The sequence below is a fragment of the Rhinolophus sinicus genome, chromosome 17, assembly GCF_057876585.1.
Source record: "Rhinolophus sinicus isolate RSI-liver-muscle chromosome 17, RSI-T2T, whole genome shotgun sequence".
Classification (NCBI taxonomy): Eukaryota; Metazoa; Chordata; class Mammalia; order Chiroptera; family Rhinolophidae; genus Rhinolophus; species Rhinolophus sinicus.
The window spans coordinates 179,122,139-179,137,286 of NC_142517.1; the positions used below are offsets into that span (position 1 = coordinate 179,122,139).

Below are 15,148 nucleotides of genomic sequence, written 5' to 3' on the forward strand. Positions count from 1 at the left end.
AAATCCCTCCTCCTGTTTAGAGGGCCATGTTCTGGGTTGGATTCTGGTTCAATTTTCCTAAAGAGAGCTGAAGAACATGGTGGGTTTTGTTCATGAGGGGACTGAAAAGTGGAAGAAAAAGGAAGGGAGAAGAAATAGGGTTAGGAGTTGGGTCAAGAAGACTGAGGCAGATACTGACAAAGGGGTGGGAGTTCGAACAGGGAACTCCCCTTCTCCGTTTGTTTTCTGAGGAAAAAGCTGCTTATCAATTGGGTTTTAGGCAAGCTCACTTTTTCCTTCCCCGAAGTTTCAGTCTCTGAAGTGATATGAAAATGGTACTATTATTGAAACTCATAGGGATTAGTTGATAACACACACACACACACACACACACACACACACACACACACACACAATATTCTGATACCTTTATACTTGTTTAAACTCTAAAATTTTATCATTAGGGTCTATCATTTCACATTATATTTTAAAGTATATCTTTTTGTTTCTAAAATAATTAAAAATTAGAAGAATATTTATATATCACCTTATGGCTAATGTAGAGAATAACTAAAATACACAAGAAATCACTTAAAAATATTTTGTTCCTCATAATTACCAAAACAAACAAACAAACAAACAAATATCCCTAAGATGAATGTTGGCTGTCATGGATAGGAGGGTCAGGAAGAGACCTTAGAAATTGACTAGTATCCCTTACCTGTCGATAATGAGATGTAAAGGCTCCTAGGTAAGCAACAACTCCTGAGGAAATGAGGATATCACCTGTCAAGTTGATGTACAACAACCCCAGCTCCAGAGCTGTTCGGCTCCATCGCGTTTTCTCACCCCCAAGGCCTCCAATCAACTGCTCAGCTCGTTCTAGCTTTTTGCTACACAAGTCAACCTCAAAAATAAAAGAAAATTTTTACCTACATGTACAAGTAGAATAAGTTTTAAAATTCTGCAAGATTTTACCCTCAGAGATCAATTATTTTAATTATATACTTCTGCTTGAAATTTTTTTTAACTGTCTAATTATGAGTACTGGAAAGTTCATGATTAGAAATTAGTTCATGTTATAAAATTTTTTCATAATAAAATATATATTTTAATACAATTTATGAAATTCATAATGGATATTTACCTTATAATGTAAAGAACACCTCTATTTAAGGAAATGACCTACACTATGAGACACGAAAAGTTAAGTAAGTAATAAAGGACATTCTCTTGCAAATATAGATGTTTTCCTCCATTCTAATAATCTAAGCGCATTTTATTTTAAATATTCTATGAACATTTACTGCTCATTCACCTTATGGTTGATTTAATGATAATTTTAAAGGTTAAATGTTTAAAAGGATTAATAATTTATGCTTACTTACAAAGCACAATTTTCAAGTTGTTACATTGTAACAACCTATTCAGACACTTGCAATTAACCTTAAATTAAGACATCAATCGATAGCTGAGAACCTACTCTGTGTATGAGACTATCAACCAAGTTTGATTATATATAATTAACAATGTGATTAAAAAAATAAAAAAGATGGGGTGGCCAGTTAGCTCAGTTCGTTAGAACATAGTGCTAATAAAACCAAAGTTGCCAGTTCGATCCCTACATGGGCCACTGTGAGCTGTGCCCTCCTTAAAAATAAATAAATAAATAAATAAATAAATAAATAAATAAATAAATAAATAAAGGGTAATTATGAAGGTGGGGAAAAGCCATTTAAACCCATGCCATAGCAATACTCCCGTAAAATACCTGAATCATTTTGATTTAATTTTAAATGATTTAACATTATTATTCTTGGAAGAAGACAAGATTAAATAAGGGTTATCTTAAAGTTCAGAATGAAATTATTTACATGAAAAAAGGAAGTAAATAATTGATGAAACAGAGACAACTGGTTTGTAATAAGAATTTGGCTTACACTTTTTCCTAATATTATTAATATTTATGTTAAATAAATGCTTTTAGATTAAAAGATATAAAATACTGTATCAGTTTATCTAAAGATAGATTTAAAAAAGCAAAAGGCATCTAACTGGTAATATTTTTCAAATTTTACTAAATTTATAGGGGTGACATTGGTTAACAAAATTACATAGGTTTCAAGTGTACGATTCTATAATACATCATCTGCCTATTGTATTGTTTGTTCACTACCCAAGGTAATATTTTTGGTACTTCCTAAATTTAAACCTTTTCTCTTTTAATTTTCCCTCTTTTATTGTCTTTTGTCTTCCTAGTTTCCTTCTTTATCCATTATTCTTTCAATGATGTTGATATGTTGAATCAGGTCTTGGACTACAGTAAAGTTGTCATCAGAAACTACCAAGTAAGAATATTTTAGCCAAAATTTCTCTTCCAAAAGCACATTTTTAGTACACATACATGCATATATTCATTATTCATTACTATAATTTTACAACATTTGATTATGAAAAATAAATAAAAATTTCAAACATCCAGAAGACTTGAAACACATTTATAGTGAGCAACCACTGTTAGTTATATTATTTAAACTAAAACTGATCACTTGGAAATCATGCTCAGTAACAGGTCACATTTCTGAAGGTTAGCACAATACCACATATTTGTACAAATATAGAATTTGTGTACATATCTTACAGAAAGAGGCAGTCTGGTACCATGGGAAAGAGCATAGCTATAATATTAGAGTCAGATTGCCTGGGTTCAAATCTTAGCCTTAATGCTTAGAAGCTGGGTTGACCATGGACAAAGTGCTCAGCTTCTCTGTGCTTCAATTTCTACAAAATGGTACAAAAAGATTACCTCCCTCGGAAGGCTGTTGTGAAAATAAATGAGATAATAATACTGCTCTCAGAATAACCGTGTCTCACACATAATAAGCACCCAATAAATACTGACTGTTATAAAATAGTTTGACTATTTTTCTGGAACATAATTAGACTTTAGCAGCTAATTTTTGCAAACAGTATCACTACATAAGTTAGAGTACTGTTTTTAGTCTTAAAAACATTTTTAGTGGACTCAGTAAGGTTCTGGGTATTGAATTCTAATCTCAGCGTAGCCATTAACTCTTTTTTTTTTTTTTACATTTATTTACTTTTCCTTTTTAGAAAATTATTTTTTTTCAGTTACAGTGACAGTTAATATTATTTTACATTAATTTCAGGTGTGCCATTAACTCTTATATAACCTAAGTCATTTTACATTTTGATGCTCCATTTCCTTATCTATAATATAAAGATGATTTAAACAATCTAGCTCAATATTCTAGGAATGTAAGGTAAAGATGGTTGGCAAATTTTTTTTCTTTTGAGGGAAAAATGGCCAGATAATAAATATTTTAGGCTCTGTGGGCCAAGAGGTAAAATCGAAGATATTATGTAGGTGCTTATATAACCATTTAATACGTAATCATTTAAAAATCTCAAAACCATTACTAGCTAGTGGGCCATAAAAAAAGGCAATGGTGGATTTGGCCTGTGGGCCATAGTTTGCCAACTTCTGAGTAGGAAAAAAAGAGAATTGCTGTGTTGTGTGCTAGTGTGAACATCAATCATATTTACAATAATTAAGGATTTGTCCATATTTGTCTGTATTATCCCATACCTGGTTTTCCAAGTCAGCCTTCTTTTGTTTATTTAGTTCAAGTGTTTCCTGAAGCTTGGCCAGCTTGTCCTGAACTTCTTGCAGAGCTGCCTGCTTTTTTCTTAGACCATCCATGGCAATTTTAAGCTCCCCTTCAGCTGCAGCCAGTTTTATCTTTTTGGGAGCTACTATTTTTGCCACTCTGTGAAAGGTAAAATTGGAAAATTAAATATACATTTAATATCCTAATGCACTTTCTATCACTAAATTTGCTTTTCTAATAGCCTTACTACAACACAAAAGACATCTTTATGTACAACCTATACTGATTCTATATTCTCTATTTAATCTAAGAATCAGTCAAACCTGATCCCAGCATAAGAAACGACTATTAAAATAGATGCCAAATATGCATAATATTTTCAAATAAGTAATTGTTTCTTTTACCCAAAATAAAATATTTGATTATTGCCATTGTGAATTTTGGTGATTTTGCGAAAAGAGAATAGCATATTCATGTAAAATATTACTGTGTTTGTGGAAACTACCCTAATTCGTTAAAGCTTACTTCTGATGGGAAGATGGAGTGTTTTATCTGTGTCATTTTATTTCTGTTTTAAATTTCAGAATATACCCTTAACTAAAACCCAGTTATCTGATAAATTTGTATGATGTTAATGAAAGGGACAATGTAGGAAAAAAGATGGATCTAAATTATCTTCTATCTGGAAAATGGAGTCAGTAACGTTATCTTTCTAAACAAATGATAAAACATTAAATTAAAATTCATCTTTAACACAGTATATCATGGTCCAAAAAATATAGAGCATGTAACATATACGCACAATGAATCAAATTGTATATGAATTTGAAAGACACCCTGTAATACTTCCTTTCTGAAGAAATAACCAATAACTTTTACTCTGTATACCTGCTATAAATGGTTCTCATACAATCATAAAAAAAGGCTCCTTGTCTCATGAAGAATATATATTATACCAGTGGTTTTCCAAATGTGGCTCAAGGCATGCCCCTTCCTTCCCTTCAGGGAGTCCATGAGGTCCTCCCTTGCCTACCTAAATACGTGTGAGGCTGTATTTTCTTTAGATGCTTCATCAAAACAATATATTATAACAGATTGAATAAAGAAGCAGATTTGAAAGTCCAGGCATTATCTATTTAAGTACATATTAAAGAGATTTACTACAATATAAAACACCATCACTCTTTCCATAAATTGTTTGAAAATGTGGATTTTTAAAAAACATAAGTTATTTAAGTTAACATGTAAAGCTTTCATTGTTAGTTTAAAATTAACTAACAACTATTTTTAATTTTTCTATTTCAATTTCTAATATGGTAGATAAACATAAGTTTTGGAGTCTTCAGTTATTTTTAAGAATGTAAAGGGCTCCTGAGTCCAAAAAGTTTAAGTACCACTGTATTACAATTTCATTGGTATACTCTTGCGTCCAGTAAATATGTAAACACAGAGTAGGTATTAGACATGATTTTCTGAGGTGACTCTCACCTATGTAGCTAGTAAGTTTTATATTGTCTAACTGACCAAACTTGAAAATAAAACACATCAGTTTGTTTTCTTTTTGTCAATACTTACTTATCATATGAATCCATTGCAATGACCCATTTGCACAGACCTTCAGCGGCTGTGGAAGCATTTCTAATCTTTTCTGGAACAAAATCTGGATTTGGAATATAATTTTTTCTTATGATGTTCATATAAGCTGGAGGAATATTGTCTTTATCATATTCGTGAAGTGATTGTAGAAATCGAATGTCACCAAGAAGTCTCTTTGCTGGACCCCAGAAATCCTCTATTTTTTTTCCTGTACCTGTCGGGTCGGGGATTTTGTCAGCTTTGATGCCTTTTAAGATGCATATGGCTTCCATAACAAGCTTGACGCCAGCAGGAGGACTCTTCATGGATTTTACCACTGTAATGTCCTTGAAATGACAACATGCTAATTATTAAAAAAAGAATTGTTTCTTCATGCATTACTTGTAATTGGTTCCTATTTTCAAACTATGCCATAAGAACAGAAACTCACTGTTCATTGGGTAGAAATGGTAACTGATAGAATTGTGTCAAGAAGCACTGAGAAGTTTGTTCCCCAAAAATGTTAAAAACAAAAAATTATAATGGGAAGATACCCTAGGTGAGATTATTATAACATGAAGTCTACTTCACAAACACATAAAAGAGAGATTTGGTTGTCACTAAGTAAGAGTTCTGTAGCTTCTTAGAAACTATAAAAGATGCAAACATTAGAAAAATACAGAGAAATTATACATATGAAGGTCTCCTGTACTCCCATTATATTTAACTACTGTAAATATTTTTATTTGTATTCTTCTATGTCTTTTTCTATGTATATGTATATGCTACAAATCAGTGTATATGCCATATTTTAATCAATGGAATCACAGTACACATAACATACATGCTGTTTTAAAACCTGTTCTATCTCAATAACAATATATAGTGATCATCCTTTCATGCAAGTAAACATTTCCATCATCAGTTTTAATGTTTGCATAGCCTTTTGACATATAGATATGAACCAAAATTCTAATACCATATCTATGCTTTTTTCTGTTTTTGACTATTACAATTGCCATGCTGAAGTAAAGACTTCATGTCCTTTATTTTTAAAGCTTTTGACACATAATTACAAACTATGCTCCAGAATGTGTGAGTGCCTATTTTATCACATACATCCATAGCAACTGGTTGGAGTTCGGATAGGCAAAAGAAATCTTACTTTAACTATTTCTTTAAATACAAGCAAGGTATTTAAATATATCTAATACATCTTCATATATCTAATGACTATTTGTGCTTCTTCTTTTGTGAATTATTTCTTATATCACTTACCATCTTATCTTACAGCTAATTTTTTCTTACTGATTTGTAAGAGCTTTTACGTATTATGCACATTAATCTTTTGTTTGCCATGTAATTCAAATACTTTTCCCAGTGTTTCTAAACTTCTGTCCATAGTGTTTATATCAAACAAAATGTGTTGGTTTTTAGGTACTGAAATTTATATCTTTTAGAAAACCTTTACTAATTATGAAAAAAAGACTATCCAGATTATATATATTACAAACAATACTGAGTAGTTTTTTTCTGATTTCTCTCATAGCTAAGAAATACTAGGTTCTAGTCCATTCCAAGGTTATAAACACGACCTACATTTTCTACTATTTTATACTAATATGTTTATATTTAAATGTCAATTAGTCTGAAATCTCTTTTAGAGTAAGGTATGAAGAAAGGATCTAACAGTCTCTCCCTTACCGTCCCCTAAAGTTTAGCCAAAATTCTATTTGACCACACTATTTATTTTTTAAAATTATCTCTATCTTCCTTAATTGAAATGTTCCCCTTTCACACCTTAATTTTTAATACCACATTTCATCAAATCTAAGACATATTATATAAAATGTAATGTTGTAAGTCATATTGTTACTTTATGTATCACCAAAAAACAAAACAAAACAAAACAAAACATGGACAAACACTGACAGACATTGACACATTAAAGTTGTCCCTCTATATCCATGGGTTCTGCATCTGCAGATTCAACTAACTGCAGATTGAATATATTTGAGAAAAAAATGTTATGTTCTTGCTGATATGTATACTTTGCAGTACCTCTGTACAATGGGTACCTCTGTACTGCACATAAACAGACTTTTTTTTTTGGTTGTTATTCCCTAAACAATACAGTATTAACTCTTTACATAGCATTTACACTGTATTAGGTATTATAAGTAATCTAGAGATGACAAAATATACAGGAAGATATACATAGCTTGTATGAAAATACTATACTATTTTATGTAAGGGACTTGAGAGTAATAGATTTTCGTATCCTGGAATCAATCCCCCGCAGATACCAAGGCACACTGTACTTTATCACATCTACTGTAAGGAGTATCTTAATTACTAAAGGGCCTAAATGTGAAAAAGATACACCTTTGTTTTATGGTGGGTTATAACATTTGGGAGCTTTATTCTTTTTCAAAATTGTCTTAGTCCTGCACATTCATTTCCTTTTTTCAAGTGAACTGGGAATCCTTTTGCCAATTTGAAAACCATTTTAATTGCATTAAATGTGAAGACTAATTTGGGGAGACAGAATAGATTGTAGCACACAATGGTAAGTACTTTCTTGAGCTCTCATGACATGTTCCCTAGTAGGTGTGTGGCGATGCTCTTACCTGTGCAGTGAGAGTATCAAGGGCAGAGAGTGCTGACTCTAATATTGGCAAGGCCCCTGCCAGGTCAGCGTCACATTCGTCTTTAATGGCTTTAGAAGCCATAGCTTGTTCATTTGCTATTGTCTCGTCAGCTTTCACTATTTTTTCAGTTTTGGCAACTTCTACAGATTCCCTTTCAATGATTACCATCATTTCATCAACTTCTTTGCTAGCAACTTTTAGTTGAGGATGGAGAGCTTCCAACTCAGTTTGCATTGAGGCTACTTGAGATGCAGCAGAATCCAGTTTATCCAAACCCACTTCGTACCTCCTTTTCATTTTCATTACTTCACTGAAAGCAAATAGATAAAACAAGGATAGTGGTCAGGCTCTGTAGCCTACTTCAAGGAAAAACAGTAAGTGTTCTTAAGCTTTTCGAGCGTTTTCAAGGCATAGCTAAAGGAGTGATCTGAAAGAGTTCCACATATATTAACAACTTGTTAAAAAATATGAACTCTAGAAAATTGGATTGCGTGCAGTTAAAAGGAGATAGTATGTCTTGCTCATTTTTGTATCTCTAGTACCTAGCACAATAACAATGCATATATTAGAAATTCAAAAAACAAACATACTAGGTATAAGGCAAAGAGCTTCTTATATCAAAATTAGTGATGTGATTCTAAAATTAGTCAACTTGGGAAGTTTATTCCAACAATATTATTGTTCCTTAAAATCTTCTTATCGTCATTTCTTTCAAATAGAATTCAGTGCCCAAAACATTTATTATGGATATTGCCAAAGGTGGCAAACCATTTTAAGATGTATTCAATATCTTGAAATAGGATTTTTGTTTTATTAAGGCATTTAAAAGTGACGAATAGGATAGAAAATAAAGTTCAATACTTTCTTTTGGGTGCTAAGAAAATCCCATTTAAAAGTAAAGGCACACCACATTTTTGTCACATGTTGATTCCCTCTGATTTACCAAAATATTTGACAGTGATGGGAACTGAGGAGACTAGATGCATGATACCATATTACAGAGCTTGGTTTCAGTTGAAACCTGGTGGAGGAAGCACAGGAAAAATCTCACTCTTGCCAACATGAAGCAGTTGCAACATTTTGGTTCATCCCATGTGACACTTGGATAGCTAAACCACTAATTCCCTGGCAAATGACCTAACTTGCTTCTAGGTTACAGTACAACCTGGCTATAAAGAAATCTGAAGGCTTTAGCTATTAAGGGAAGAGTAACTACAGGGTGGAAATTCTAGTGGAGGTAAAGGAAAATTAAAAACAATGAGGAAAATTAGAAAATTAAATAAGAATATATATATATATATATATATATATATATATATATATATATATATATATATATGCCTAGAACACTCTTACTTTCAGCCTTTCTATAAGTTTGTGTCTCATTTTTATAATCTTTCTTCCAGTTAGAGCGAACTTAAAATTGTGAGCATACAATCAAACAAAGCCATAAGTGACATCCAAAATATAATCACAATCTCTTAAGAGTTTTTGACCCCACTGGATGGGAAAATATGAAGAAAACAAAACAAAAAAAGAGCAAGCTTTCATTAAGTTAAAGAGCATAAGATCAACATGGAAAGACAACTATCTTGGGATATAAAGAAACAATAAAATTCAGCCAAGTCATGTAACAGTAGCCTTGGGTGGGAGTTGCAAATTGCACTAGGTAGATGGAAAAATTACTGATGGTATAATTCCATCACGAGAGTGTGAACCATTGTGAATGGGAAAGTTATGACACCCCAGCTGTGGAAGGCATTGCAATGATCACCATAAATACAGATGAAAACTCTCCTGCAAGAATCCAAGTAGCATCATGGCCAGTACAGGGGAAAGCGGCTTTAAAATGCCTGAGATCATTAGTTAGCCACATAAAGATTTAGAATTAACTAGAAATATATGGAAAAATCAAACTCAGCATTTTTGTGTAAAGAATATTTTTTGTGTCAAGATATCTGTGCAATTTGGTGTTTTAAAATTTTTTTTTAACATTTAAAAGAATTTGGTCTGTTAGCTTAACAGATCAGCCTTGTAGTTTCAATATAAATCATGGAATATTATTCAACCACAAGAAAGGAGGATATCCTGTCATTTGCTACAACGTAGATGGACCTTGAGTGTATAATGCTAAGTGAAATAAGTCTGACAGAGAAAGACAAGTACTGTGTGATATTACTTATATGTGGAATCTTAAAAACTCAAACCTATAAAAAAACAGAGTGTAAGGGTGGTTATCAGGGGATTGGGTGGGAGGGATAAGAGAGATGGTGTTTAAGGATACAAAATTATAATGAGCAGTAAACAAGCTGTAGAGAGCTAATGCACAACATAATGAATACAGACAATAATATTATTGTACTATAATTATGTGATAAATATTGCTACAATGGCAATCATATTTCAATATATAAATGTATCAGAGTAACAAGCTGTACACCTTAAACTTACACAATGTCACATGTCGTATTTACTCAATAAAAAGTATCTCAATGTAAATTGTGTAATTGAGCAATATTTAGAATTGTGTTTTTAAGTAAAAATCTCATTAAGTTTATAGATAATATTAAAACATTTAAAAGAACTTAAGGCTCACTATATGTATAAGTTTAACTTCTATATTTATAAATCATTTAAGTACTTAGGAAAGTTTGATTTGTCCAATCTGATTTTAAAAGGGAAATAAAAGTAATATAAAAATTTTGTTTAAATTAGTTTTGGAATGTAACCAAAGGTTAGTTGAAGACACCCTTAAAGGTGATCGTTAAAATTTCTAAACTTCTAACTTTCTAGCTTAATTTAAGGTTTTTACATTTTTAATATACATATTGAGTATTAATTTGTAGAACCAAAGAGACTTTTTTAATTTCCTGTTTTGTTTTGTTTTTGCTTTTTTTGCCAGAATGTCCAAGTTTTATTTTTATTTACTTTTAATTTTTAAATTTTGTAAAATTAGCTTCATGTGTACAAAACACTGTAATAGTTAGACATATATCATTTATACCCCTCACAAAGTGATAATCCCCTTCCCCAATCTGCTACCCCTCTAACATAGCACACAGCCATTGCATTTCCACTGTCTCTATTCCACTTCCCCTGGTCGCCTGGTTTGCCCACCTTCAAGTAATCCTTGTACGCGTCTCTTAGCTGTTCTGTGTGATGAGCTGAAGTCCTTTGATGGGTTATAGATGTTCAATTTGTGGTAAGTTCCGGAGGAGAACTCAAAGAGACCACCTCGCTGCCACCATTCCTATGACATCCAGACCACCAAAGAAACTTTGGAAAAAACGTTTCACCCTCAATGACATGAAAAAGCTCACATTCTATAGTACATTGGTTTATTGATGTTTATATTGATTTTTTCAAATGAGTTTTATTTGAAGAAGGAAAGTTGACTAGGTATATTGAATGGATGTCTCTGGTTTTCAGTTTTTTAGTACCTAAAGAGAAGGTTTATTTATTATCTAATTACTTATCAAAGAAAAACTACTCTCTAGTGGTGCTTATTCAATATCGTTGTCAAAGTATCTTGCAGCCTTACCACAGCTCTGAGTGGCACACCTGTATTCCTTCAAGAAATATGATTATGCATTTATAATGTGTTAGGCAATGCATCTGTACATATATACTCATATATATATATATATATATATATATATATATATATATGTAAATAGATCTCTATTACACCATTATGTCATTTTTGTACACACAAATATTTTTAAACCTCTGTAGCTTACTTAAACATATAAAATTTCAGTTTTACCTTCTCTTCTTTTCCAACAACAGCTTGAAGGTGGAGATTAATTCAAGATAAGAGGTGGGAGTCACATAATTGTATCTCTGAAGTTCAACATAAAAGGATGTTGATAAATCTATAGTAGAAGTGTGGAAGCTTTTACACATGTCGATACAGCCGTCTCGTGTTTCCTCTGACATTTCAATTTCTTCCAGAAAGCGTGAGGCAACTGCCTGTAGTGCATCTTCAGGCCATGACTAAATTTAATATAAATGTTTTAGCATTTGATCAAAGTTACTAACATGAGTCTGTTACTACTGTAGTCCTTTATAATTCATGGATGTTGGAAATGGAGGGGAAAGCAGGAGGGATGGGTTGGGAGAGACAATTTCATGAGAGATTTCCCCCGAGTACTTGCATGCTTAGGGCAGGGAGCCAGTAGCTAGTGTGTATCACTCTATGGTTTGTCCACAGGTTAGGGAAATTGTTTATGAATATTGAAGGAACTGAAAGAACAGGAAAGGAACTAAACTTATGGAACGTCTCTTTCTGTGTGCAATCTACTGTAATTATCTCATTTAATTCTCCCAATAATTATCTGAGGTAAATGTTATCCTTTCCTCTAAACTCAAGAATCACATGAACAACATCTCCTTGATTTCTCTTACAGGCATCTCAAATTCAACAATTCCAAAACGTGTTCCTAGCTCCCCCTAAATAGTTGCAGTCTTCCCCAACTTAGTAAACATCACCACCCACCCACCTGCTCAAGCCAAACTGCAGGAATCATCTTTGATCCCGGTCCTCTTCCTCACCCCTACATCTATCGTATAAGCAAGTTCTACAGGCATCACTCCTAAAATAGCTTCCAAATCTTTCCCCTACTTCCTAATCTACAACAAACATCCCATTTCAACTCTGTTATCATCTGCCTGTAATATTTCAATAGTGTCCTTACTGGTCTCCCTGCTTGTGTGCTCTACACAGCTGCCAGAGTGATCTTTTGAAAATATAAATTAGCTCATGTCACATTCCGCAAGTTTCAGTCCTTTGAAAACCTCCCAGAAAACTTAAAATAAAATCCACAACCAACTGGTAAATCCTTATCTGCTTGGGCCCTTGCCACCTTTCAGACCTCAACTCTACTACCTCCCCCTCAGTTAGTTACTCTGGTCTCATCACCCTGATTTTTTCACCCACTCATTCCTTCTATATGGCCTCTTGCCTTCACTAGCTTATTCTCTCTGCCCAGGTCCTCTCAGCACTGGCACTTTTTGTCTTTCGTGTTTCCTCTTAAAGGTCACCTATTTAGAAAGCCTTTCATTCCCTACAGCCTACCCTGTATGATGGAATTATTTTTTGCCAATTTGTCTGTCTGTAGAAAGTAAGCTCAAGGAGAGCAGAAGCCTTGTCTATTTCATTTTCCTTTTTATCTCTAGCATTTAGAATAATACCGCCTACAAAGCAAGGGTTCAATACATATATTTTGCATGAAATAATTAATCTTAGCAGGAAATAGAGGAACAGAGGGGTTAGGCAAATGCCCCAAGGTCAAAATGCTTATGTGTTAGACCTCACTCACAGAATGTCTGCCAGAGCCCAAAATTTCCTACTCCACACCCTTGTTTGCTCTGTGCTTCCTGATACTGAAGTTTACTACAAAAAGTGTCACTCTGGCTTTCTTTCTTTTGATTTCTTGCTGGGTTTGGCTCATGGAAAAAGATGAGAGGGTGGGAAAAGAGAGGTAAGGGTATTTATACCCTCTCTTCTTGCTAACAGGAGCTGAGTTCTAGGTTTCAGATTCCTAGTCCTGTCAGGTAGTCCTACTTCCACAGCACCAAGCTCGAGTAACCCTCTTCCCTCCCTATACTCTTTTATATCCAGCTGTAGTAACAACTTCCTGCTATGCTCCGCCACTGCTTGATCACTCTACCATCCCCTCTCAGTTGCCCTAACCTGGCCTACACCTCCATGAACAGTCTTTTCACTCATCTTTCCTCAGTGAAACCTTCCAGTGTGCTCTCTCTCTCCTGTCAGAATCCCGACTGATACACAAATTTATCCTAAAACTTTCAGTATATTGAAGTTAATGACTGTATACACTGGTAATAAAATGTTTTTCTATTATGACAATTTCTTGAATTGTAAGTTCATGAAATACATTATTACTGAACAGAAAATTCTGCTAAAACTACACTGGGGGCAGGGGGAGTCTATAAAATAAGTCATGATGATAATGGAGATTCAATATTTCTAAAAGTCTATCTAAAATTAACATGGCAATACCTGAAACCAGTCAATGGTACAGCAGTTAACAAGAGCAGGGAATTTTCTAAGACGAATCCGAAATGCATCTCCAATGGGACTCATGGCGAGAACAACATGCAGTTGGTTGCGGCAGCGATCGATAAACATGTTGAAAAGAGCTATAGGGCTTCCATCTGTTTGTTTGGTTTTATCCCGTTGGCGATCTAACTGACGCATCTTATCACAGATCTCCTGCTTTTCATCTAATGCAAAGAGATTTGGAACCTCCCCGGCATTTAGCAGATTGTTGACATCTTCTAGAAATGACTCCTTTTTAATCTGAGTATCTGTAAACAGGAACACACCATTCAACTCACCTTCAGCACATTTCCTTAAGATTGCTTTTAAATCTTCACGCCACTCAGTGTTACCATAGCCCTTCGAGATTTCAACCTGGAAAACTGAATAATCAGCCATATGGGCAGCTAATCGAGTAACAGACTGCCTTCCACTCCCTCCAACACCAACCAGAAGAGCATGGCTGCGAGGCTGCTTCAGGATCCTGGAAATTCTGCTGATGTGTTCTATGGCAAATCGGAATAAGACAAGGTTCATGGTTTTTTTGCTCATATTGTTATATTCCTCAAGGTGAGCTTCTACTATCACCCGAAGATTATCCACATCTGCAACTTCTCTGTAGTTGGTGTCCTCCCTCTTGAGATCATAGAAGTCACAAAACATTAAGCTGCGTAGGTCATCTTCTTCTACCACTCCATCATTATTAAAATCCAAACTTTGAAAAAGTTCATGAAAATTTTCATCCATATAATTTCTCAAAATTTCTTGAATATAGTTGATAAGCCAACTTCTGTCTGCATTATCCAGAAGGCGATCATAATATACTCTAAGGACCTGAATAATAATTAAAAAGCAGCTTCAGGAACTGATTCTTTTTTTTTTTTTAAACTTTTATTTCCTTGCTAATCTCAAGTAATATAAAAAAATACTCTCGGGAAATTTTTATGGGTTTTATTAAAAGCATATCCAAACAATCAGGACTAACTCATAATCATGTTTAAATATTCATTTTGATCATATATAGTTGAAATAATACACAGTTGCATTCAGTTAACAATAAATAAAGGTAATTTGGTGGGACTGAACCAGACTGTGGAGATGCAGAGAGTATTAAGGACTAGAGAAGGCAGGTGGTCACTCAGATGTAGATAGATCTGGGCACTGGTATTTAGGGTTTCCAACTGCTTTGAAGTGATCTTTCCTTTTTAACAGCCGGATAACATTTTGAAAATTATTGGTAAACCAAT

At 33.6% G+C, this 15,148-nt stretch overlaps 1 protein-coding gene across 2 annotated transcripts in view; it reads right to left on the bottom strand.

Moving 5' to 3' along the window:
• The window catches only part of DNAH7 (dynein axonemal heavy chain 7), a 215,154-nt gene that overhangs the window by 76,713 nt on the left and 123,293 nt on the right, over positions 1-15,148 (bottom strand). For both annotated transcript variants that reach the window (XM_019741305.3, XM_019741304.3), the window contains exons 41-46: positions 13,863-14,735; positions 11,604-11,833; positions 7,817-8,147; positions 5,187-5,533; positions 3,590-3,770; positions 701-886 (exon numbers count right to left, since the gene is read on the bottom strand). In XM_019741305.3, coding sequence (XP_019596864.3) covers positions 701-886; positions 3,590-3,770; positions 5,187-5,533; positions 7,817-8,147; positions 11,604-11,833; positions 13,863-14,735 — 2,148 coding nt within the window. The remainder of the gene's footprint in view (positions 1-700; positions 887-3,589; positions 3,771-5,186; positions 5,534-7,816; positions 8,148-11,603; positions 11,834-13,862; positions 14,736-15,148) is intronic.